We start from the raw sequence: 25,207 nt of genomic DNA, 5'->3' as shown, positions 1-25,207 counted from the left end.
TTTGGAGATGGTGGTGGCAGAGCTGAAGATGATCCAGATGTTCACTGGAACTGAGAGGGGTTGGACAGGATTAGAAATGAGTCCATCAGAGAGACAGCTCAGAGTCAGAGAGGCTTAGCTGATTTGAACATGTGCAAAGTAGGGAGAGCAGCTATAAAGAATGTAGATATTATTGAACTCCATGGTTCTCTTTATAATTTTATTCTTTGGCCTTTGTGAATCCTTCAGTGTGCTCGCATTAATCCCAAATTTTCTCTGATTTTGCTTTTTATATCGCAGGTTATCCTCCATTAAATATTACACTTCATCTCATTGAAGCTGAAAATCTCAGTCACATCAGGAAAGCTTGACTGTTTTGATGATGAAAAGTGTCTGCATGGGTTCTCTGCGAGTACTCCAGCTTCCGCCGGCAGTCCAAACACGTGTAGTTAGTGGGGTTAGGTTAACTGGTGACTCTAAATTGCCCATAGGTGTGAATGTGAATGGTTGTCTGCCTATGTGTTGGCAACCCAACAGATTGGTCAGTGGTCAATGGTAACTTTATTGTCCCCAGTGGGAAATTGATTTGCAGTTTGTCCACACACAGATAAAAGTAAACAAGCACAACTCACAGGAAAACCCCCCCCAGAGAGGACGGCCCAAATGTTATCAACAAAGTGCAACGGCAACAACACTCATGGTTTAGTGTTGTTAACCATGATAATAGCAGCAGGTACAAAGGACACTCTATGTCTTCACTGCAGGCACTTTATACCAACGACCTGAGGGAAGCAGCTGAAGATCATTAAAGGGAGGACGGTCTGAACATAACATGACCGAGGTCGCCTTCCTCAGCACCTGCCTGTTATAAAAGTCCACAAGCTGGACCTGAGACCTCCCTGAAATCTGACCAGCCACTTTAACCAGGTTAGCAAGTCTGGTCTTATTGGTCAAAGACACAGTACCATACCAATGATACAGAACATTCAAACAGATTCAATAAAACTTTTATAAAAAGGGTCATCATTTCAGATGAAACTTTAAAACCTCCCAGTTTCCTTACAAAGTGTCACGCCTGGCGTAGCAGATGTGTGGAAAGGAGATAAGGACCCAAGATGCGGACTGCTAAGTAGTGAGTGAGCTTTATTAACAAAAGGTGTTCTATGGTGTGACTATGCCTCACACAGGAAAGCTCCCAGTTTGAGACCAGGAGGACTCAAGTAGCTTTCTATGTTCAAAATAATCCTTGAAATCTGAATAAGGAACAAAATTTATTTAAAATATTATGCAAAAAGAACATTAATAATAACTGTTCTGGGTTTTAAACACCTGATTATTTTATGCCAATATTATTGTTTTTACTGTGAGGCACATTCTGATTTTTTTTAAAGTCAGTTTCTGTTAGATAAAACCACCAATGATGAGTTCATGACAGTATTTTTGTTTTGTTGTTGGTTTGAACCCTTAGACAATAAAACCCCCTCAGCTCACTCAAGACCTCTCTAAAAGAAAAAGAGAAAATAGCTAAAACATGAAGAGAAACACAGAGGAGGGGGAGGGGGAGGAGGGGGAGGCGTGAGGGGTAGGGGGAGGAGTCTGTGACTCCCTCGGGATAAAAGTCTCCACAGAGAGATCGGTGCTCAGAGTGAACAGGGACAGAAAACCAGAAACTGCGACGTGATCTCCTCCTCCTCCTCTTCATCCTCCAGCTGCTGATCTGTGAGTTTCATCACTCAGACATTCAGAGCAGAGTTCAGAGGCAGGAAAAACAGCTGACATCAGAGAGGGAGACACAAAAGGAAGAGTTCAACTCAGAGAAGAGACAGACAGACAGAGGTCAGCTGACACCAGACAGGCAGGTAAACAAACAGAGAGCGTGACATCATGGACAGGTGAGCCCCATCCGAGGTTTTTTTTTTTATTGTGATTGTTAGTTTGAATTTGCAGCTCAGTGGATGCAGGTCTGAGGAAGAGGAGGTTTAAACTGTACCCCCCCATAACCTCCTGTTCCAGTATAATCCTCATCCAGGCTTTCAGCTCACTGAGGAAAACGTTTCAAAACGGACCGTGTGTCTGGTGGAGAGATTTTAATGAGATGTGAGATCCTAGAAAAGCTTCTGACTCTTAGAGCAGGAGGAAGCTCGCCCGTCGCCACAGCGTCACTGAGAGACTGCAGGACAGGACAGGGTTAAACTGAAACTGCTGGACTTATTAGGCTGAATTAAAATGTTATGAGGTCACTGATTTAACTCTTTCATTGTTTGTTGGGGAAAATTTGCTGCTTTGTTTGCCTCTGAGACTGGGAAGTCAAAGGTTGGAGGTCAGCGTTTGGGTGTGGAGTCTGTGTTTGAGCTTCAGTAGCTGAATGAATGAGGACTCTGAAGGAGTGTAATTAAAGGTTAGCCCTTAGCAGTTAGTGGTGAGCCAGTATGTTTAGATGTGGGTGCAGCAGCAGCTGGATGCGGATTGGCTTTTGACACTGAGCTGTTATTAAACACACTGATTACAGACTGAGCTTGTGTCAATATTTGTGAGGATGCTCTGCTTTTTGGAAGTTTGCTGAAAGCTTCGAACCTGATGAGTAATGGTGTGTGGTCTTTCTGAGGCTTGTGTCAATATTTGTGAGGATGCTCTGCTTTTTGGAAGTTTGCTGGAAACTTCGAACCTGATGAGTAATGTGTGTGTGTCTTTCAGGTCTTGTTCTCTGTTCAAGGCTCATCATGACATCTAATCTTTTTAACATCTGTCAAGATGCACTACGAACTCATCAGCCAAGTGTTTACACATGTCAGAGCATCTGTGGACTTTCTTAGGACTGGAAGGGTCTTGGAAGCCACAGGCATCGCCCCCTGGTGGCCATTAAGAGAATTTGGGGTTTAGGCACTGACACTTTGTGAGGTAGAAGATAGTTCCAAATAACTTACCTCAACCATCTTCTTAACAACATTTACATTACAATAGTGGATCATACAGCAGTGGGGAATACGTTTGAATACAGTAGATGTCTTTCTGAAAGTGCTGTAACTGCTGGGGGCTGTTTGTACCATCAAACATTTTATATACTCATGTTTATATATATGAATTGACTGTAAGCCACGATCACATGTTTGAGTGCATGAAGTCAGTGAGTCATCTCCACCTGCTTCCACCAGCCTGTATGGACTGTAGGAGACAAGCAGTTGAAGGTTTTCTTGTGTGTTAGCCAGTGAGCTGATGAGTCCATCTACCTTTAATATCAACACTTTGTCCATACAGTTTGTTTGTATTGGCTCTGCATGTCACATTTCAGAGGGGTTGGATCCTCTAAAGCCTGACAAAACAAACTGATGGGATTTTGGGAGCTCTATTTGCCATCCAGGTTTTCCTGTAGCACAACACTTTGTTTCCACCGATCGCTGCTGAGGAAACTCTTTGTCCTCTTAAAGTGCTCCTACAATTTCTCATGTCAGGAGCGCTTTTAAGGTCCAAGCTGCTCTGTTTACATCTTCGAGAGGATTTAGTCCACATTTTAAAGAAGGAAATCAACCCATGATAAGAACATCAGAATTTTGCAATTTATGGCAACTCTTTGTACAAGGAATCTGGAGACAGACCAACATCAGACCAGAACTCAAAAAAGTTCATTAATGTGAGTAGAGAGAGCTCAGGATGGTTCAGTGTTTTAGATTTAGAGGTGTTTATTTCTAACAGCTGTGGAGCTGTGACTTTGGTTTTATAGGCGGACATTTTAATGGGATTAGAGAGAACGTTTCAGCTTAAAGAGAAACCAAGAAGTGTGCTTTCCTGCTGAAGACCTTTGACTGCTTGACTGCAGTCTAAAAACAGTTAAAATCTAAAATAAAGTAAAAGAAGGAACCACAAAGTGGACATTTCTAATCAGAAAGTCAACAATTTCACTTCCTGTCAGAAAAGCAGAGAAATCAGGCCAGGAGCTGCTGAGAGGCACTCGGAGCAGGGGGAGGGTTGTTGTTGCAACAGAGGAACAGAGGTTACTGCAGTTCAAGTTGAACTGTGTTTGTATGGAGAAATGTGTTCACCCCACAGATCTGTGTGGCCATCATCATCTTTGACCCCTAACGCAGCTTCTTGTTTCAGGTTTTAAATGGTTCATAAAACACTTTGTGTTATCTTTGAGCAGTTGGCTTGAGAAAAAAACTGAGTGAGAAAAAAATAAAGTGAGGATGCCTGTAAGTCACAGCTCAGGGTACAAACACCTCTCCTGAACAGTCTATTAAAAAAATTCCCAAGACCTCATAAATGACCTCCTGCCTCCTTTTCCTGATGACTCAACCCTGACTCGATGGTAGACGTTCTGCTGTGGAGAAACGATGGACCAGAAATAGATGATCCTACAAATGTCGTTATAAAGCATGACTGTGACTCTTTAAAAAGGCCAGAAAACCACATTTAACAATGAAAACAACATCTGTGCACATCTAAACTCAATTACCAAACAGTCCAACCAAGAGCCAGAACCAGAACCTTAGAAGCACTTTTCAGTGCACAGTTCAGTTTATTTTAGGTTTCCCCCCACTGTAGGTCCAAACATTTTCTTTCAGCTCTATTTCAGGGGTTTAACATTAAAAATGGCATGTTCAGGACATCTTACAAAACCTGTATTATTGTCCTTACAGATGGAAATACAAAGGTGGGCTTATTTTATGTGAACTCTTCTTTGTTTCAGGTTGGCATATTCAGGTTCAGGATGACATCCTATTTTGTGCACTTCCTCTTCCTCTGGTCTTTGTCTGTCATGGCCTCTGCTGAACCTGCAGGCTGTAAAATACGTATCACTGACAGAGGACTGGACATGTGTGAGTATATGAGTCATTATAAACCTAAAACAATCATATGACCGCCTTTGAACAAGCACTTGGCGACAGTGGGAAAGAAAAACTCCCTTTTAACAAGAGGAAACCTCCAGCAGAGCCAGAGATGAATAATGACTAATAATTCAATGCAGAGAGGTCTATTAACACATAGTGAGTGAAGAAGAAACACCCAGTGCATCATGGGAATCCCCGGCAGCCTACGTCTATTGGAGCATAACTAAGGGAGGATTCAGGGTCACCTGGTCCAGCCCTAACTATATGCTTTAGCAAAAAGGAAAGTTTGAAGCCTAATCTTGAAAGTAGAGATAGTGTCTGTCTCCTGAATCCAAACTGGAAGCTGGTTCCACAGAAGAGGGGCCTGAAAACTGAAGGCTCTGCCTCCCATTCTACTTTTAAATACTCTAGGAACAACAAGTAGGCCTGCAGAGCGAGAGCAAAGTGCTCTAATAGGGTGATATGGTACTACAAGGTCATTAAGATAAGATGGGGCCTGATTATTTAAGGCCCATTTTAAGACCTAATCATTTAAGGCCAAGTTTGGGTCTCTTCCTGTATGTCACATATTTAATAGATGTTTGCATGCAGCTTATTTTCACTGCAGTGAAAAGAAAATTGAAAATAATTCCCATTCCAAAAAATAAGAATGTTGGTTTTAATGGTGTCAATAGCAGACCCATTACTCCCTGCTTAAAGTAAAGTCATGGAGAGACTTGTTTATGGACAAATTCAGTATTATTTAACAGAAAATTATTGAATCACTAAGTTTCAACATGCTTACAAACCTGGTCACTCCACCAGCTCTTCATTCACATGACAGATAACTGGTATAAAGATCTAGATGATGGGAAAGTGGTCTGGGTGGTATTCTTGGACTTCAGTGCTGCATCTGATTTAATAAATTGTGATCTTTTGATTGATAAACTAAAATGTTATGGATTTTCAGCAGCTGCTTTGTGCTGGATGAAAAGTTATTTGTGTGGAAGAAGGCAAAAGGTTTATTAAAACAGTATTTTTCAGAGGGCTTCGTCATGAGCCGTGGTCTACCCCAGGGCAGCTGCCTCGACCCACTTCTCTGTTTTCATGAATGATCTGCTGTATGTCCTGGTAAATCTCATCTTGTAATGTACACCGATGAGTCCACCATGTTTTATTCAGCTAGTGACAACTCTGAGTTGACCAGCGTATTATGTCAACGTAGACGAGGCCTTTGAGGAAGTGTTTTTGTTTTTGAAGCGCTTCAGCCTCAGATGCCATCTTATCGTTATGGGGCTGCAGTCGGCACCAGAAACGGCCTTAATTTGGGTCGAGGATTGTCAAGTGTCTTGATGGACAGCCAATCGGATCCTCCGGCTCAGTGCTGGTGACATTTTTTTGGGTCTTTCACTTTTTTGTTCCATAACCCTCAGGATCATTTAAGAAATTCCAAATGACTGTCTTACAGCGTCCCACCTCAGCAGTGACGGCGTGCTGTGACTGCTTATGCAGTTCAACCCGACCACGTTCAGAAAGGGAAAGCTTTTTTGTCTTTGCCGTCAGAACGTCATGGACATCAGAGAGGGAGACACATCAGAATGACATCATGACAGTCTGACTACCTGACAGAAAATGACAATGAATCCACATTTTTGCACAGATTTTGCCTTTTAAAGGCATCTTTTGATCGGGACTGTATCAAGTTTACAGTGAGCAGAACTGTAGAAAGGAGAGCAATCACAGAGGCCATCACTGACAGAAACAAGGAGCTGATGGATGACATGGAGGACATGTTGGTCAAAGTGCTCTTTCTGCCACTCCCAAACATCACTGGTCAGGTTGAAAAGTTCTTCTGATTAAATGAGTTTGGGAACCTTCAGGACATTTTTGAGCTCAGCTGCTAAGTCCTTCTAAACTCCAGAGAGTTACTGATGAGGTAGTTATCTATTTAGTTATTTATTTGGAAGTTTGAAGAACTTTCTCTGCCAAATCCCTTTAAATGTCTACTTTAGAAATGTCATCATCAGGTTTGTTTTGTGTTTACAGTGAAGTATGAAACTCAAAAATTTGTTGAAGAGGAGCTAAGTAACATCAGCATGCCGGAGATGAAGGGGCAAGACGGACGATTCCAGTACACCATCACTGAGTACGTGACCCCACAAAATCTGAAGTGATCATTTAGACCCATCCACTTGTGTTTTAGTAACATCACCTCTCTGTCGGCTATGTTCTCAGTGTGAAGATTACAGAGCTGAATCTGACTCACGCTGATCTGCGGTTCATCCCTGATGTTGGTTTGCTGTTCGATGTTCAGAACTCATCGATCTCACTGACTTTCAACAGACGGATCCTCTACTGGTTCTTGTGAGTTCTCCTCCAGAACACATGGTTCAACCCAAGCAGTTCCACCATAGAGAACCAAATCACTCCACTAGAGCTGCTGCTCACAGGAACACTATTTGCAGATGTTGTTGTTGATGATAATGTTATTGCCTCTCAGTTACGACACAGGAAACATCAACGCGTCGGCTGAGGGCGTGAACATCAACACAGCTCTGAACCTGATCAGAGACGAGGAGGGACGGCTGAAGATCAATAACATCACTTGTGATGCCAATATCAGCAAAATGAGTGCAAAGTTCAGTGGAACGCTGGGGTAATCAATTACAGTGATTCAATAAACAATAAACAATAAATGCATGATGTGACTTATGTGACAGTATCAGCCAACCAGGAAGCTCTGTGTCTTTTTCAAAGGAGAGTTTACGGCTTCCTGGCCAGATTTCTGACAACAGGCATGCGCTTCCTCCTCAACCAAAAGGTACCTGGTCACCTGTCGCTCTCTGACGTGTCTGTCTTTCTCCTGTCTCTCCTCCCTCACCTGTCTCCCCATCCGTCTGTCTCACCTCCCTCACCCATCCCTCTCTCCCTCACCTCTTGCGCTCACCTGTGTCATCTCCCTCACCTGTCTCCTTTGTGTCACCTGTCCCATAACTCCTTCTCTCTCTCTCACCCGTCTCCTCTATCTCTTTCGCTCAGATCTGCCCGGCTCTGGATCATGCCGCTCTGGTTCTTGTGAACTCACTGTTGGAGACGATCCCAGTGAGGACAGAAGTTGATGAGTTTATTGGAATCGATTATTCGCTGATTGATGATCCCGTGGTGACGTCCCGGAGCCTCGACATGCACTTCAGGGTGAAGATTACCTGAGATTACCTGATGTAGTTTTTATAGAGGCCATAAATGAATTGTGTCTGTTGTTTCCTCAGGGGATGTTCTTCGACCTTTCTCACCAGAACATCTCGTTGGTGAACTATGCTGTGGAACCCGTCATCAAAGAGTATGACCGGATGGTATACTTGGCACTGTCCGAGTTCTTCTTTGACAGTGGCTTGTTCTCCTACTACACGGCTGGAGTCTTTCAGATGCACATAGTCAATGAAAAGGTCAACCAGCATAAACAAAACATTTAGACTTAGAACCAGAACCATAAAACCAGAACATCTAAAACCATCACAGAAGTCACTAGTTTCCTGTTTGCTGTTTGTTTCTTGTACCTGCTCAGATGCCCAAAGATCTGGAGATGTTATTGAGAACCACCTACTTTGGATTCATCATGATGCTGGTGAGCAGACACAGTTGACACATGACTGAAATACAAGAGCAACACAATAGAAACAGAACAGAGATGGAGTGCAAGAGTAAAGGCTCATTAAAAAAGAGGTTTGTTTAATGGGATGCACCACCAGATATTGGGTAAAGCAGAAATGTCAGAATCCCAGCTAAAAACACACAAAAGCATTTCAACAACCACCAAACAGCTAAAAAAACAAACAATTAAAGAACTGGTAAACAGATTCTGCAATTCAATTCAATTTTATTTATATAGTCACCTCAAGGTGCTTCATATGGTAAGGTAGATACAGAGAAAAATCCAACAATCATATGACCCCCTATGAGCAAGCACTTTGGCGACAGTGGGAAGGAAAAACTCCCTTTTAACAGGAAGAAACCTCCAGCAGAACCAGGCTCAGGGAGGGCGGGGCCATCTGCTGTGATTGGTTGGGGTGAGAGAAGGAAGACAGGATAAAGACATGCTGTGGAAGAGAGACAGAGATTAATAACAGATATGATTCAATGCAGAGAGGTCTGTTAACACATAGTGAGTGAAAAGGTGACTGGAAAGGAAAAACTCAATGCATCATGTCTGTGAAGGTTCTCAGTCATCCAGGTCATTGTAGTCAAAGGAGCTTGGAAAGAAAAGCGTCTGGACTTCTTTAAGTTGCTTGAAGATGTTTCACCTCTCATCCGAGAAGCTTCTTCAGTTCTAAGGTCAAATGGTGGAGAGTCCCAGATTTAAACCTAGTGGAAGTTTCCCCCCACAGAGGGACAAAAGGACCCCCTGATGATCCTCTAATCGCCTGAGCCAAGGTGTGAAAATGGGTGTGGATCCCAATCAGCCAGGGTTTCGGGTGAGCTCATTCTCAGTGTGTGAAGAGGACTCTCCATTTACATGCACAAACTGGAGTCTATTAGATAGATATGATACAAACCACTGCAGCACAGTACCTGTAATACCTACAGCATGTTCTAATCGCTCTAATAGGATATTATGGTCGACAGTATCGAATGCTGCACTAAGGTCTAGCAGGACAAGCACAGAGATGAGTCCACTGTCAGAGGCCATAAGAAGATCATTTGTAACCTTCACTAAAGCTGTTTCTGTGATGAGCTCTGAAACCTGACTGAAACTCTTCAAATAAACCATTCCTCTGCAGATGATCTGTTAGCTGTTTGACAACTACTCTTTCAAGGATGTTTGATATAAAGGAAGGTTGGAGATTGGCCTATAATTAGCTAAGACTGCTGGGTCTAGAGATGCTTTTTGAGTAAAGGTTTAACTGCAGCCACCTTGAAGGCCTGTGGTACATAGCTGATTATTAGAGATAGGTTGATCATATTTAAGATCGAAGCATTAATTAATGGCAGGACTTCTTTGAGCAGTTTTGTAGGAATCGGGTCTAAAAGACACGTTGATGGTTCGGAGGAAGTAATTATTGAAGTTAACTCAGAAAGATCAATTGGAGAAAAAGAGTCTAACTTAACATCAATGGTACTAAGAGTAGCTGTAGATAATATTACATCTGTGGGATGATTATTGGTAATTTTTTCTCTAATGATTAAAATTTTATTTGTGAAGAAGTTCATGAAGTCATCACTAGTTAACGTTAAAGGGATGGTTGGCTCAACAGAGCTCTGACTTTTTGTCAGCCTGGCTACAGTGCTGAAGAGAAACCTGGGGTTGTTCTTATTTTTTTCAATCAGTGACGAATAGTAAGATGTTCTGGCTTTGCGGAGGGCTTTCTTATAAAGCAACAAACTATTTCTCCGGGCTAAATGATGATCCTCTAAATTTGTGACACGCCATTTCCTCTCCAGCTTACGAGTCATCTGCTTTAGGCTACGTGTTTGAGAATTATACCACGGAGTCAGGTACTTCTGATTAGAGACCTTAGTTTTCACTGGAGCTACAGTATCCAGAGTCATACGTAGTGAGGAGGTGAAGTTATTAACAAGATAATCGACTCCTGTTGGAGCAGTGTTCAGATAGCTGCTCTGCTCTGTGTTGGTACAGGGCATTGACGATGATAACAGTGGGTGGATTATATTCTTAAACTTAGTTACAGCGCTTTCAGAAAGACATCTACTGTGATAAAGTCTACTCTCCACTGCTGTGTAATCAATTATTGTAAATGTAAATGTTATCAGGAAATGATCAGACAGGAGAGGGTTTTCAGGAAACACTGTTAAATGTTCAGTTTCTATGCCATATGTTAAAACAAGATCTAGAGTGTGATTAAAGTGGTGGGCGGGTTCTTTTACATTTTGAGAGAAGCCAACTGAGTCAAAAAGATGTAAACACAAAGCATGGATCCCATGTTCACCCAACGGTTCACCATGACTAGAAACAGGTGAGATTACAGCTGAACTAAATCGAACTACTGACACAGAGGAAGTAAAACATAATGCACACGGACAAAAAGGCTAACACAACAAAACAGGAAACATACATGGGAACTGAACAGTGACGAAGTCCAACTGAAACACTGGGTCGACGACCCAGGAACCCTGACACACATGTGAAAAACATTGAAATCAATTCCCTCTTACTTTTGCTGTCTTGCTTCAGTCAAGTTAAAAACTTCCTGCCTAGCTGTATCTCTCAGTGTGCTTAATTTCCCAAATACTGCAAAATTCGGCAAAATTGCAAAATGCTTAAGTGAAACTCCACGGCAGACCCGAAGCCATATTTGTGCTTTGCAGCATATTTTATTTGCACATACAGTTGCTGAATATACATATGAACGGCCGCAGCGTCCTAATTCTAAACACCAGCAACAACAAACATAGGTACAATATTTGGCTTTATATTTTTGTGTTTTAATAACAACAACAACAACAACAACAACAACAATAATAATAATAATAATAATAATAATAATAATAATACATTTTATTTGAAAGCACCTTTCAAAACACTCAAGGTCACTGTACATAGTAGAGTAAAAGCAACATAAAAGCAACATAAAAGCAAGAAGTTTACAGAATCATAAAAGCATAAGACATAAACAAATAAAATAGGAGAGTGGAGAGGTTATGTGGGATAAGCTATTTTGTACAAGTGGGTTTTGAGTTTGGACTTAAAGAGAGAGAAGGAAGAGATGTTTCTTAAATCAGGAGGTCGGGAATTCCAGAGTCGAGCAGCTGAAAGCCCGGCTCCCCATGGTTGCAAGACGGGGGGAAGGGACGGAGAGTGAAAGGGAAGAAGAAGATCTGAGACAACGAGATGGGGCGGTGATCTTAACCAGATCAGAGAGATATGGAGGAGAGACATGATGAACAGCCTTAAATGTGTACAAGAGTATTTTGAAATTGATGCGAAATTTGACCGGGAGCCAATGAAGCTGCTGCAAGGCAGGAGTGATGTGGTGGACAGAAGGGATCCTGGTGATGATACGGACAGCAGAGTTCTGGACGCGTTGGAGCTTGTGGGTGGATTTTTGAGTAAGACCATAAAGAAGTGAATTACAATAATCAATCCAGGAAGTAACAAGGCTGTGGACAAGAATGGCATGTGGGGAGAGAAAAGGACGGAGACGATTAATGTTGCGCAATTGAAAATATGCAGACCGAGTAACCTTATTAATGTGTGAATTGAAAGATAAAGTACTGTCGAGGATGACACCCAAACTTTTCACAGAGGAAGAAATGAAGACTGGCGAGTTATTGATAGTAACAGAGAAACTGTTGGTTCTGGATAATGTTGATTTAGTGTCGACCAAGAGAAGCTCGGATTTATTACTGTTGAGTTTGAGAAAATTAGAAGAGAACCATGAATTTAGTTCAGCTAAACAGAGGGCGACGGAGGAGGGGGGGAAGAGCAGAATCAGGTTTAGTGGACAGATAAAGCTGGGTGTCATTGGCATAACAGTGAAAATGGATATTGTATTTACAGAAAATATGTCCAAGCGGTAGAAGGTAGATAATGAAAAGAAGGGGCCCAGGACAGATCCCTGGGGCACGCCAGTGGTCAGAGGACAGGGCTGAGAAGTGAAGGATTTGAGTTGAATGAATTGAGTGCGATCAGACAAGTATGATATGATGAAGATATGGTTTTATCCTCAATTACTTTGAAACAGTGGCCTCTGCTGTGATATCGTTGTGTTTTTGATGAAGTCTCACAAGTGTCAGCTTTATTTTGATATCAAGATGATTTACACAGTTTGTAATTGCTGAGAAATAGTCAGTTAGCTCTGGGCACGTCATTTTCAAGCAGGAATGTTAGGAATAACCCTGGGGCTTAACAAGTTAATAAAGTTCAACGTTTCAGTGTGTAACACCAGCCTGATTTTCTGTTCTCCTTGTGTACTCTGGGTAGAACCCGGCACTGGTGGATGCTCCACTGTCTCTCCAGCTTGCCGTCAACTCTCCGCCCAAAACCTCCATCAAGACGTCTGGAGCCACGGTTGTCATGACTGCCATCGTCAATGTGATGGTGCTGCCTCCAGGTCAGCCTCCGGTTCAGCTGAGCAGCATGACCATGGTACATACACACACACACACAGACACACACACACACACATTGGACACAACCAAAGCAGACTCTAAAGACTGTACACTGTGATACTGCTGATCACTGCGTCATGATAATGTTCTTAAGGACTTGTTTAGGATTACTGGTGTTGTTTTAAAATGGGTCATGTCATATCTAACAGATCTTTTACTGTTTGTATGAGTCAGTGATATCTGAAATAACAGTTCTGCCTTTGATAGAAATTGTCTTAGCTGGGCTGGTCTGGTTGCCACGTTGGTGACCTGATAATCTAGTGAAGACTGGATGGCTGCACTGGTCCTTTTAAAATGCTGATTATATGTGTTTGATGGCTTTTAATCTGAGGCAGAAAGACAAACTCCAAATCCACCCTAACCGGACGGAGGATAACAGCTGTTCTTTAAAAACACACCGCAGGCTCACGGAGCCTCTCATGACTTCCTTATCATCTAATGAATATTTCTAAACTCTGCTGGTGTCAAAAGGCTGAACTGCTCTTACTGATTATTGTGACCGTCCTCTTTCTTCTGTTTTAACAAATCAGCTTTGACTTGTCTTCAGACTGTGCAAAATGCTGTGTCAAGACTTTTACCTGTCACCAGCTGAAGCTCACATGTCACTCCAGTTTTGGGTTCTCTTCATTGGCTGCCAATGTAAAATAAATGGCCTGCATTTGTATAGCGGTTTACTTAGTCCCTAAGGGCTCCAAAGCGCTTTACACGTTCAGTCATCCACACATTCATACACTGGTGATGGCAGCTACAGCTGCCCTGGGGTACAAGGATATTTGGCATGCAGCCTGGAGCAGCCTGGGATCGAACCACTGACCTCCTGGTTTGTGGCTAACCTGCTCTGCCACCTGAGCTACAACCACCCCATTTTAAATGTATTTTAGATTTCACCTTAAAATTCTAGTTTTAACTTGTAGCGCCCTACATGGTGAAGCTTCCCAGTATATCTCTGATCTGCTGAAACCCCATCGTTCTTCCTGAGCTCCTAGGTCAGCTCCTAGGTCATTAGGTCAACGCCCCACACACTCGGTTCATGCTGTAAAGACTCCTTTGAATCCTTTTAAAAGTTACTAAGCTTTACTTATATAACATCATACAGAGAATATATCTGTCCCAGGCAAAGAAATGAAGATGAAGACCCTAAACAAACTCTGAAATCATCTGTGTCTGTGTGTAGGCAGGCAGGAGGAGAGGACCCAAAATGCAGGACTCGAAGAGGCGGAAGAAACTCAAAATACACAGCTTTACTGCTGGGATGAAGCAGAACAGAAAAACACTAACTAAACTGGGAGTACCGAATAACTAGACAGGTTGGCAAACAGAGCACACAGAGGAAGAGAGGGTGGACAGACGTTAACTACGCGACAGTGACACAAAGACACACTGGGCTTAAATACACTGAGGGAGTCATCAAGGAATTATAGACAGAAGGAGAACACAACTGGGAGAAATAAGACCTAACGAGACAGGAAGAGCAAAGCTGGAACACTGACATCAGACAGGAACAAGAACCTTCAAAGTAAAACAGGAAACAAAACACACTTTACTAAGACAGACTTGACACTGACCAAAGTGTACTAAATAATAATCATAATCAAAACAGTATCACTGATTAATCAAATCATAAATCATAATCTAGAAAAACACCAAAACATGAAAAACAGAAAGCTGGGTCAACATGACCCAGAACCGTGTGTGTGTTGAAGCATCCCTGTGGCTTCAGTGTTTGTGCCTTCTTGTCATTTATGATCTTTGAGCCTTTCAACAAGAAAAAACTCACAGACTTTGAGGTGGAAACTAAAAATGTCTTTTTCCCTTCTTGCAGGAGACCAAGTTCAATGCCAAAGTTTCCATGAGAGGAAAACGTCTGTCTGTTCACGCCGACCTACGCAGGTTTGCATGTTTCACTTCTTTGTTCATTAAATATCAGATTGGCCTAACCCAGTCACCCCACACTCACTCGATTGTGTTTGCACATTGAAATCTGTAGCAAGATTTTTTTTCCTGTAGCAATATTTGAATACAAATATCTCAAAAACCTTAAAATCAAAATTTCCACTGATCTTCTTTACCGTGAAAATCAATCAGTCTCAAGTTTCAAGTTTTATTTGATCCTATATATGTAAGAGTGGCACATCACTACCAGCAAAGAAATTCTTAGGCTCAGAGCCCCCTCAATATTTCATGTAGAAAAAAAGCAAAATTGCACACAAGGTAATACTAATACAAAACATAGTATATCCTTGTAACTCCTTGGCTCTTGAGGGAGGCGGCCGCACTTTCTCTCTCTCCCTTATCTACCCTGCTTGGCTTCTCATGTCTTTTATATAGTCTCGCTTATTCTCTAACCCAGGGGTCGGCAACCTTTCTGATGATGAGTGCACCTAAAATTTCCTCAGAAGTCAGTGTGCCATATGATTGCATTAACAATAAATTTAATAATGCTCTATATTAACGACACCAACTGTCTGCCATCTATAATCCAGTTTTGAGATCCCTCCCCAGACGCCTTAACGCCCACTCACATCCTGGGCCATCTGACCTCAGGAATTCACATGATAAGGTGGGGCCAGGTTTCACAATGAACTCACCCGAAACTCTGGCTGATTGTGACCCACACCCAGTTTCACACCTTGGCTCAGGCTATTAGAGGATCATCAGGGGGTCCTTTTGTCCCTCTGTGGGGGGAAACTCCCACTAGGTTTAAATCTGGGACTCCCCACCATTTGACCTTAGAACTGAAGAAGCTTCTCGGATGAGAGGTGAAACGTCTTCAAGTAACTTAAAGAAGTCCAGACGCTTTTCTTTGCAAGCTCCTTTGACTCATTCCTGTCACCTAAAATGTAAACCTGTTTCTCCATCACCTGTTCAGCTCTGATGATTCAGTAAGGACATCTCCTGGTTTCATCTTCATGTTTCCCTCTCACCACATATCCAAACCGACATCATGACCAGCAGCTTTACAGCTGTGGCTCCAGCAAACATCCGCTGATACTAGAAAGTAATATTAAATAAATTCTAACAACAACTGATCAAACATGCTGCTGTTGTTTAGCGCGACATCCGCTGGTTTCCTCTTTCTGGCGCAAAGTGGGCGATAAACAAACATGAGAGAAAAGCCGATCAGCTGATCATTGATCAGTTTCATGATTGAGGTAGCAACAGGAGAGAGAGGGGAGAGAATGAGAGAAGAAGAGGCAGCTGTGCAGCAAAGACGGAGAATAAATCCAGCTTTGTGTCTTTTTCCATCCTGGCTGAAGTTCGGGACAAACTGTGTTCCTTTTCACCCCAATAAGAAACGCGTAATATTTTCACTGAATACAGGACGATTCCGTCTTTTTACGGGACGGTTGGAAACTCTACTAACTAACCTTATGAATAAAACAAAGTTCACCATCAGTAACATTAAAGCACCGACCCAGCTGTATAGAAACTCCGTCATGCTAGCTACAATACAGTTACAATAACTCAACTGACAACGAAAATAAACTCCACCTAAACTTGGTTTATATCTGACCCAGATAGACTGCAGGTCATAACTTCTTACCTGAAGTTCACCTGACACTCGGACCGGCGGCCGCCTGGGGTCTCTCCTCCTCCTGCCTCCCCTTCCCTCATCCACCTGCTGGCCTCTATGGAAGGCGTTAGGGGTTCTGCTTCTTAATTCAGATCAAACTGAGGTTATTGTACTCGGCGCTGAAAAGCTTAGAAATATGGTCTCTAACCAGATTCTTACTCTGGATGGCATTACCTTGGCCTCCAGTAACACTGTGAGGAACCTTGGAGTCATTTTTGACCAGGACATGTCCTTCAACGCACATATTAAACAAATATGTAAGACTGCTTTCTTCCATTTGTGCAACATCTCTAAAGTTAGAAATATCCTGTCTCAGAGTGACGCTGAAAAACTAGTTCATGCATTTATTACTTCCAGGCTGGACGACTGTAATTCATTATTATCAGGAAGTCCTAAAAACTCCCTGAAAAGCCTTCAGCTAATCCAAAATGCTGCAGCAAGAGTCCTGACAGGGACTAGAAAGAGAGAGCAGATTTCTCCTGTTTTGGCTTCCTGTTAAATCCAGAATTCAAAATCCTGCTCCTCACATACAAGGTCTTAAATAATCAGGCCCCATCTTATCTTAATGACCTTGTAGTACCATATCACCCTATTAGAGCACTTTGCTCTCGCTCTGCAGGCCTACTTGTTGTTCCTAGAGTATTTAAAAGTAGAATGGGAGGGAGAGCCTTCAGTTTTCAGGCCCCTCTTCTGTGGAACCAGCTTCCAGTTTGGATTCAGGAGACAGACACTATCTCTACTTTTAAGATTAGGCTTCAAACTTTCCTTTTTGCTAAAGCATATAGTTAGGGCTGGACCAGGTGACCCTGGATCCTCCCTTAGTTATGCTGCAATAGACGTAGGCTGCCGGGGATTCCCATGATGCATTGAGTTTTTCCTTTCCAGTCACCTTTCTCACTCACTATGTATTAACAGACCTCTCTGCATTGAATCATATCTGTTATTAACCTCTGTCTCTCTTCCACAGCATGTCTTTATCCTGTCTTCCTTCTCTCACCCAACCAATCACAGCAGATGGCCCCGCCCCTCCCTGAGCCTGGTTCTGCTGGAGGTTTCTTCCTGTTAAAAGGGAGTTTTTCCTTCCCACTGTCGCCAAAGTGCTTGCTCATAGGGGGTCATATGATTGTTGGGTTTTTCTCTGTACATATGAAGCGCCTTGAGACGACTTTTGTTGTGATTTGGTGCTATATAAATAAAATTGAATTGAAAGAGAGCACATCTTCGAGGGGTTTCGCCTGGCTCTGGGCAGCCCTCGGAGACGCCGTGGTCCCCCACCTGCTGCCTCACCTGCATCGGAGCATTCACCGCGGAGAGTGGGCATCACTGGCCAAGCTTCGGCCGCTCGCTCTCTCGCCGCTCCGCTCCTCGCTCACCCGCCAGCCGCTTCATTCACTGGACCTTCAACCTCCCTGTGCCACGACGGCTCCACCTCCCACCTCGGCTCTATGGAGGCTCCCTTGCTCAGCAGCTCAGCTGTTTTTGTTCAGGGGAGACGAGGCTCATGCAGCCTTCGCGTTACCGGTTTGGAGCAGCAAGATCCGGTGGTGAGCTAAACTGACTTTTTTTCTGCTCACCACAACTCAGGGACTGCTCGCCAATGATCTAAATCAAAGACTGTATACTGTGATTACATTCTGGACTATCCAATTATTACTCATTATCATTCCGTTTCCAAAGAGACTGATCGGATTCAACCTTCCCCTTCACCTGTTCTACCTGCTCAGTTGAAGGCTGCTAACGCTCAGCCTGTCCCAGCTCCTCGGGTGGCTAGGGATCAGCGCGTCGCTGAACCCGTGCCAGGCCCTCGGGACGGTGCAGTTGATGCCCAGCCAACACCCATTTCCGTGCCAGCTCCCAGAGCGAAGGCAGCTGAACCTCAGTCCACTCCTACCCCCCTTCCTGTATCTTGGGTGGGGGTGACTGATGTCCAGCTAGCTCCCACGCTTGTCCCAGCACCCAAGGTGAGGGCGGCCAGGATCTAACCTGACCTCCCTAGAGACTCAGCTGAGGCTCTCCAGGCATTGCCCTCGCTCTCTGGAGGATGGATTGGAAGAGCTAGCATGTTGACCTGCCCGTTCAGCACCTCATCCACATCCTCATCCAGCTTTTCAGGCCCTAGCTCACTCCCTTAGTAAATTAGCAGATCTGTTTCCATCTCATGTTCCCGGTTTATTGTCTCAGGCTGCAGCACTGTCACCATCCTCAGTTCAGTCACCTGTAGCTCAGTCTCCTGTCCTCCAGTCTGCAGTCCAGTCTCCTGCTGTTCAGCTTCCAAGTCAGTCTCCCAGTCAGTTTTTAGCTCTGTTCCCCAATCTGCAGTCACAGCACCCAGAGCCAGCTGTGAGCTCTCTCTCCTCAGCCAGAGGTTTCCACACCGCCTGATCAAGCGATTGCCACCGCCTCGTCCACATCGGGTTTGGCATCGGTGGCCACCTTCCAGGCCGCTCACTGACCTTCCTCGCCGTTACCGGCCACCAGGCCTGCTCAGTGGCTGCCGCCGTCTTCTTCGCGGCCAGCCTCCGCACCTGCTGAGTGGCCGCCGCTGTCTTCCTCGCAGCCGGCCTCTGGACTTGCTGAGTGGCCGCCGCCGCCTTCTGCCAGCTTGACTCCAGCGTCACTGCTGGCCACGTGGCCGCCCACAAGATCAACTCCAATGCCACCGCTGGCCACACGGCCACCCACCAGGACTGATTCACTCTGGACTCTGTGTTCAGCTGTTCACTCACCAGTCTCCAATCAGTCAGCCGGTGTATTTAAGGCCTCAGTCTCAACCTGGTCATTGTCTTGTCATTGATGTTGTCGTTCCTGTGTGTGCCCTATGCTCAGTCAGCCATTCAGCCAGTCTTTCAGTCTTTCACTCGTCCAGTCAGTCAGCCATCTCACGTTCTGTTCATTTCTCCATTGTCTACAATAAATCACCAGTCTTCACCTACCTGCTATTCCTGCGTTTGGGTCCTCTCACCCACACACACCCCTGACACCACGGACTACACCTGTCATCGCTCACCTTCCACGGGAATGAAAAACTCTAACCCACCACATTATGCTCTCACACCGGTTCTCCAACAGAACGAACTCATCACCAACACCATCGCCATGTTGGTTAAAACTGGCTTCCTAATGATCCACCATTTTATGGCACAACTTGATTATTGATTATTTATTGACTTTTTTTCACCTTTCAGGTTTAAGATCTTCTCCAACCAGTCAGCTCTCGAGTCTCTGGCGGTAAGTTTGTTTTCATCTTACAGTAATTGGTTCAATGAGACAGCAAGGAGACTGTTAAGTGTTCAAATATTGAGGAGGGATATAGGAGGAAATCCAAAATAACAACACTGGTCCGGCCGGGTTAAGTCGAACGATGATTTTAATGAACACGCGTGGAGAGATGAACACTGTACGCAGACAGCATCGATCTCTCTCGAACAATACACAATCAGTTGTTTTATATCATCAGGGAAATTTATAATGCCCCCTCATGCGTCATCACATGCATAAGTTTCAAAACCACAATGGCTTTTAACACAGTTTGAAAAAGCAACATCGCCTCGTCTCCATGCCAGGTGTCTTCCTGTCGCTGCCGGACGCTCGCTTATCGTCTGGAACATCAGGCACACATTCTGCAACAAACTGTTCTTTTGCAAGCACAATTTTGCAGTCACAAGCAAAATATGATTAAACTTTCACCTATAAATGAGTCCATCTACTGTGTGTGTGTGTTTGTGTGTGTGTTTGTGTTGACCTGAAATGCACTCAGTTTCACCTCTCACCTCACCAGCTAAACCTTTCCACAGACAGAAGGCCAGCATGTACACAACTGAAACTATATGTGTAATATATTGAATAAATGTTTTAATCAAAATATACTACTTAAAACTTAATAAAAGAATATAAAAGAATAAAAGATAACCATGAATAACCTGGTTATTCAAATAGCCCCACCAAACTGCTCCTCAAAATAACTCACACTTAGACTCTGCTTTAGTTTCACTTTCACAAGCACGCTCTGCAAAAGCCTGCGCTTCCTGTCTACTTTGGCACAGAGTGTACTCAGAGTTAGGCCTTTCTTTTATAATGCAATATAATCTGCATATAAACATTTAAGATTATGAAAATCATTCAAAAGCATTTAAGATTATAGATTTAACTCAACAGTTTAAAGTGGTTATAACTGCACCTGTAATAAAGGCAGATCGGGTGCCAATATGTTTAAACATCTGAATACAATATCAATGCTGTAGATTATGTTATTAATGCAATGATAATGATGATGACCATGAACAATAGCAGTAAAATATTTCTCTGATCTCCACAAGACACAAAACTACAGAACAAACACTTTCTCCCTGATTTTTACATGTTCTGACCAAAACATGAAGCGTATACACCCTAAAACCTCTCTGTGTGTCTGCAGTTGATTCCTCTGCAGGCTCCTCTAAAGACGATGCTGCAGATGTCTGTAGTTCCACTGATCAACAGTAAGAACCTAATTCATCAATCAAAAAAATCACAGACCCTGAACACACCGTGACAGTGTCACTCTGTTTGTGTGTGCTCTCTTAGACTGGACAAAGAGAGGCGTTCGGATCCCGCTGGCTGATGGGATGGATTTCATTGAGGAGGTGGTTGAATATCATAACGTGAGTGTGATTTTACCCCTCGACTATTTGAGGAGTTTTAGACTTTTTTCATATTTATGAAAATAAAACATAAAATTGATTTTGATTAGTTGTAACACATTGAGTGAATTGCGAAAAAAATTGAATAAATTTTCAAATATTTTGAATGCAAACCTGTTGTGTAAATAGATGCACATCGAAAGTGCTTTTATGGAAAATTTGTCCTCAAAAATGCACTGACAAACACAGAGTACACGTGAAGTGATGATGAGCGGGTCCTGATGTTGCTAAGAAACAAAAGGAAGAAACAGAGAATCTGGGTCATCCGATTCCTCGGAATAGGCAACAGAATATCCTGGATTGATCCAGGAGTTTTCGGTCATATTTCAGGATGTCAGTCGGGCAGTTTGAGCTCTTGTTCTCGAGTTGGGACCACAACTGAGGTGGCAGATAAATCATTTCAGTGAGCCGACTGACCCCGAAGAGCATCTAGCTGTGTGTGTCTGAGGTTAAATAGAATTATTTTACTGTTCCCATGTCACTGGATATTCAGTACTGGTGAACATTTTGACCCACGAGTGCACTTGTTACCAAATGCAGTGGTGATCCTTCTCCGTATTATTGTAGGGTCTTTACCTCAGAATATAAAACGCTTCGAGGTGACTGTTGTTGTGATTTAAATAAGATAAATGACCTGATATGACATTTCTGTGTGTGAACCTCTGGATCTGCTGGATTTTCTCATCTTTAACTGTTGAACATCACTTGTGAGGACTTTAATTCCTTCGACAACTTTAGCACTGAGATGTTTGTGGTTTACTCACAGAAGCATTTCAGGACTTGGACTCTTTCTTCTTCTGGGATGGAACAGTTTGTGAGCTTAGGACTGCTGTCTTACTGAATCTCTTAAGTTCAGTCCTCAGATGTTCTGGAGTTGATGCTCCGCAGCTGTAATTCAGAATTTGTTTTCTGCTCAGTGATGGTGAGCTGTGAGACCTCGGGAACTTTTCCAAAGTCTTAATTGATCCAACACACTCTGAAGGAACTGAGAACAACCCAACTTCTTCAAACTGCTGATTAGTTCTTTTCTAGCTCTGCATTCAGGACAGATACTCTCCCAAACAGGAAAATCCTGTGACTGAAGTAAGTGCATTCTGATTGGTGCACCTCTGCCAACTGCCATATTAAAGAAAAAACAAAAACATACCTCAGAGATGTAAGATTGGTGCATTTGTTACAGGCCTTCGATAGGGTCTGTTTTTTTAACAGAAAACCAGAGACAGGAGACATGAGTTGCATTCGGTCTGCAGCCTCTTCCTTGTCTGATTTATTAACAGAATTAAACAGCGTTCTTTTCTTTTCATTTAGACACACACATTTCTCTTTTAACATCAAAAACACATTCAATCAGGTCCATAGGTTAAACCCTTTTGGTTACCTTGCTTTCTCGCAAGAATAAACTTACTCATATACAATTATTATTTTGTATGGTTTTTTACAATAAATCTGTAACCAAATTCTACTGCTGTTAAGCATTAATTATATCTCTGTGCAGTACCATTAACACTGCAATTAACCTGCTTATATTCCATTATACATTCTTTATATTTTAACAGATTCAAACAATATATTACATTTGTAAACAACAAACAAAAATATTCTACCATTGCTCACAAACAGTTTACAATCGTCCACAAACAGTATACATCAGACTATTTACATTTGACACATAATAACTGGGTAGGTTGGAATAATCTTAATCAACTGTAACTTCCAATAATGTCAGTATAAAAGAAATGTGTCTAAGAGCTGCATTTGTCATAAACTAAAACAGGTAATAAGACCAGTTACCTCTTTAGAATACAAGTGAAATGGCGGATTCCCATTACAAATGGCGGTAAGGTTAGCTTTATCTCAATCTGTGAAAACACACTCTCTCACAACATTCGCGGTCTTTAAATTAAGACAGAAAAAGGTTTCTTGCTTTTATGTGTGCGTTGCAGTTAGCAAACTTGGGCTACTAACCTGTTTTTTTTTAACAGAAAAGCAGAGACAGGAGACATGAGTTGCATTCGGTCTGCAGGCTCTTCCTCGTCTGAGGCACAGGAGCGTTGCAACGGCCTATCGCGCTCACCACTACCTCCCCCTTGTGGCCATGCCACGCAATTACATTCTCCATAACTCTAAATGAAAAGTGCAATACCACCATCAAAAAAACAATTTACAAAAAAATTACAATTGTGACCATACACTTGTGGGCGTCACACATTTTTTTTTATAATAAAGTCTTGTATTATCATTTTATTTGTTTTAGGCTTTCTTTTTTTTAAAGTTAGATTTATGCAGAAATAAACTCAGTGCTGCCCCCTGGCTGACAGGAGCTGTTCCATCTCTGCAGGGTTTCATCGTGATCGGAGCAAATCTTCACTTCAGCAAAGGGCTGAGAGAAATGGTGGTAGGAAGCTCAGAGATGGAGCAACAGACTGCCAACTCCACCGCCACCACCAGCACTGCCTAAATGTTCATACACAGGGTTTACATAGATCTACAATTAATGTGAATATATACAACACATCATTAAAAGGATGAGTATATGATGAACAGATCAGAAAAGAACTGACAGCAGCACAGTGAGCCTTACACCTTGCAATGAGTCCAAACTAACAAGGTTACAGTTACAGACACTATTACTCCTTCTCACAGTTTAATGTATTATTCGTAGATTATCTTCAAGATTACAGGTAATTAGAGTTCAGACAGTGTTGTTCACCATAGGTCACATGCACGCTGACGCTGTGAAGGTCAAACAATATAAATATGAAGGACTGAATCAAACATGAAGGGAAACACTTGTATCCATGACAACACTGTGTCAGAACAACTCTAAAGTTGCCCCTCCTCTGAGGGTGTTGTTCCAGTGGGCAGAAAAGTGATCACGTGGTAACTGTCAAGGTTTATTTCTTTAACCTTTTGTTAGTTTATTCTAAAGAACTGACGTTCTGCCCGAGAACATCAATTTATATTTCATGTTCTCTCTAAAACCTCTCACTTCATGTTGATTCATGTTGTTTCTATTTACACCTGAATGTCAGGTAGCTGGAAGCCTCCTCATTGGCTCAGTTTACACATGAAACACGATTCATCACTGTCAAGCCGATCGGGGAGAAAATGCTTCGCTGTCTGATGTACTTAGATGTCTTTGACCTGATGAATCTTTCGCTTTTTGTCTCATTAGGAAGTGTAAACAGGTTAAAACTACATGATAATACTGGAAACCACTCAGGAGATTTTATTTTTCATCTGTGCTGTTGCTGGAAAACCTGTCTCACCTGTACTTACCTGAACATTAAAGATTATGGACCTGTTCAAAATAAACTGAAAGCTAAACCTGAGACCTGTCAGCAGTTTATGTTTGATTATTGTAGGGTCTACCTTACAATATAAAGCGCCTCTAGGTGACTTGTTTTGAATTGGAGCAGTATAAATAAAATTGAATTGAACTGAATTAAAACTTCCGCTCATAAAAAACAGCTGCCATTCTGTCATTACGGTGTGTTCACACTGAACGCGACGGACACGACCAAAACGTGCCAGACGCCCCTAGCTTGACGCGTGCACATTCGCACCTCAACGCGTGTCCAACGCGAATTATTCGTGGAAATGTGGGAGGAAGTAGTGCCAGATGGTATGTTTGCAAGATGGCAGCTGTTGATCTAGCGTTTGAATAGAGAGTCTCCCTTCTCTATTTACTGTGGAGAGCAGAGCAGCGGCGTAAAGGACGTCCTCGCCGTACCTGGGTCCATCAGGTCCTCCAGAAGCGTGAGCAGTTTGGTGAGTTTCACTACTTGCTCCAGGAGCTGCGCCTGGATGACGGCCGCTTTCAGCGATACCACCGTCTCTCCTTCGCCCAGTTTGAGGAGCTGCTGTCCCGCGGCGGTCCAAGCATCGCCCGCCTAGACAACAACTACAGGCGCTCAATCCCACCTGCAGAGCGCCTGTCCATCTGCTTGAGGTTTGGTAAAAGTGTTTAATACAGTAGTCCTTTATTGATACCTGTGCTAATATATGCTAAACCATCCGTTTATACACTGCTAACATGGATG

General features: G+C 42.9%; 1 protein-coding gene across 4 annotated transcripts; it reads left to right on the top strand.

The window, feature by feature from the left end:
* The first annotated feature begins 1,578 nt into the window (after positions 1-1,578).
* Positions 1,579-24,496, top strand: pltp (phospholipid transfer protein). 4 transcript variants are annotated; one of them, XM_085160705.1, is made up of 15 exons: positions 1,579-1,698; positions 4,664-4,793; positions 6,831-6,930; positions 7,020-7,148; positions 7,285-7,440; positions 7,542-7,605; positions 7,824-7,979; positions 8,054-8,230; positions 8,350-8,409; positions 12,724-12,888; positions 14,734-14,801; positions 19,671-19,713; positions 20,900-20,963; positions 21,049-21,125; positions 23,503-24,496. In XM_085160705.1, the coding sequence occupies exons 2-15, from the start codon at positions 4,685-4,687 to the stop codon at positions 23,620-23,622; spliced, it is 1,488 nt and encodes a 495-aa protein (XP_085016831.1). In that variant the 5' UTR covers positions 1,579-1,698; positions 4,664-4,684; the 3' UTR covers positions 23,623-24,496. The 4 variants fall into 4 exon arrangements, with proteins under 4 accessions (XP_085016831.1, XP_085016834.1, XP_085016832.1 ...); XM_085160708.1 differs by lacking the exon at positions 1,579-1,698 and adding an exon at positions 1,705-1,838; XM_085160706.1 differs by lacking the exon at positions 1,579-1,698 and adding an exon at positions 1,705-1,871.
* Positions 24,497-25,207: the final 711 nt, after the last annotated feature.

This window comes from Neolamprologus multifasciatus, chromosome 5 (genome assembly GCF_963576455.1).
Source record: "Neolamprologus multifasciatus chromosome 5, fNeoMul1.2, whole genome shotgun sequence".
Lineage (NCBI taxonomy): Eukaryota > Metazoa > Chordata > Actinopteri > Cichliformes > Cichlidae > Neolamprologus > Neolamprologus multifasciatus.
The sequence above is the reverse complement of the archived record's forward strand: the minus strand, read 5'-3'. Positions and strand labels throughout refer to the sequence as shown.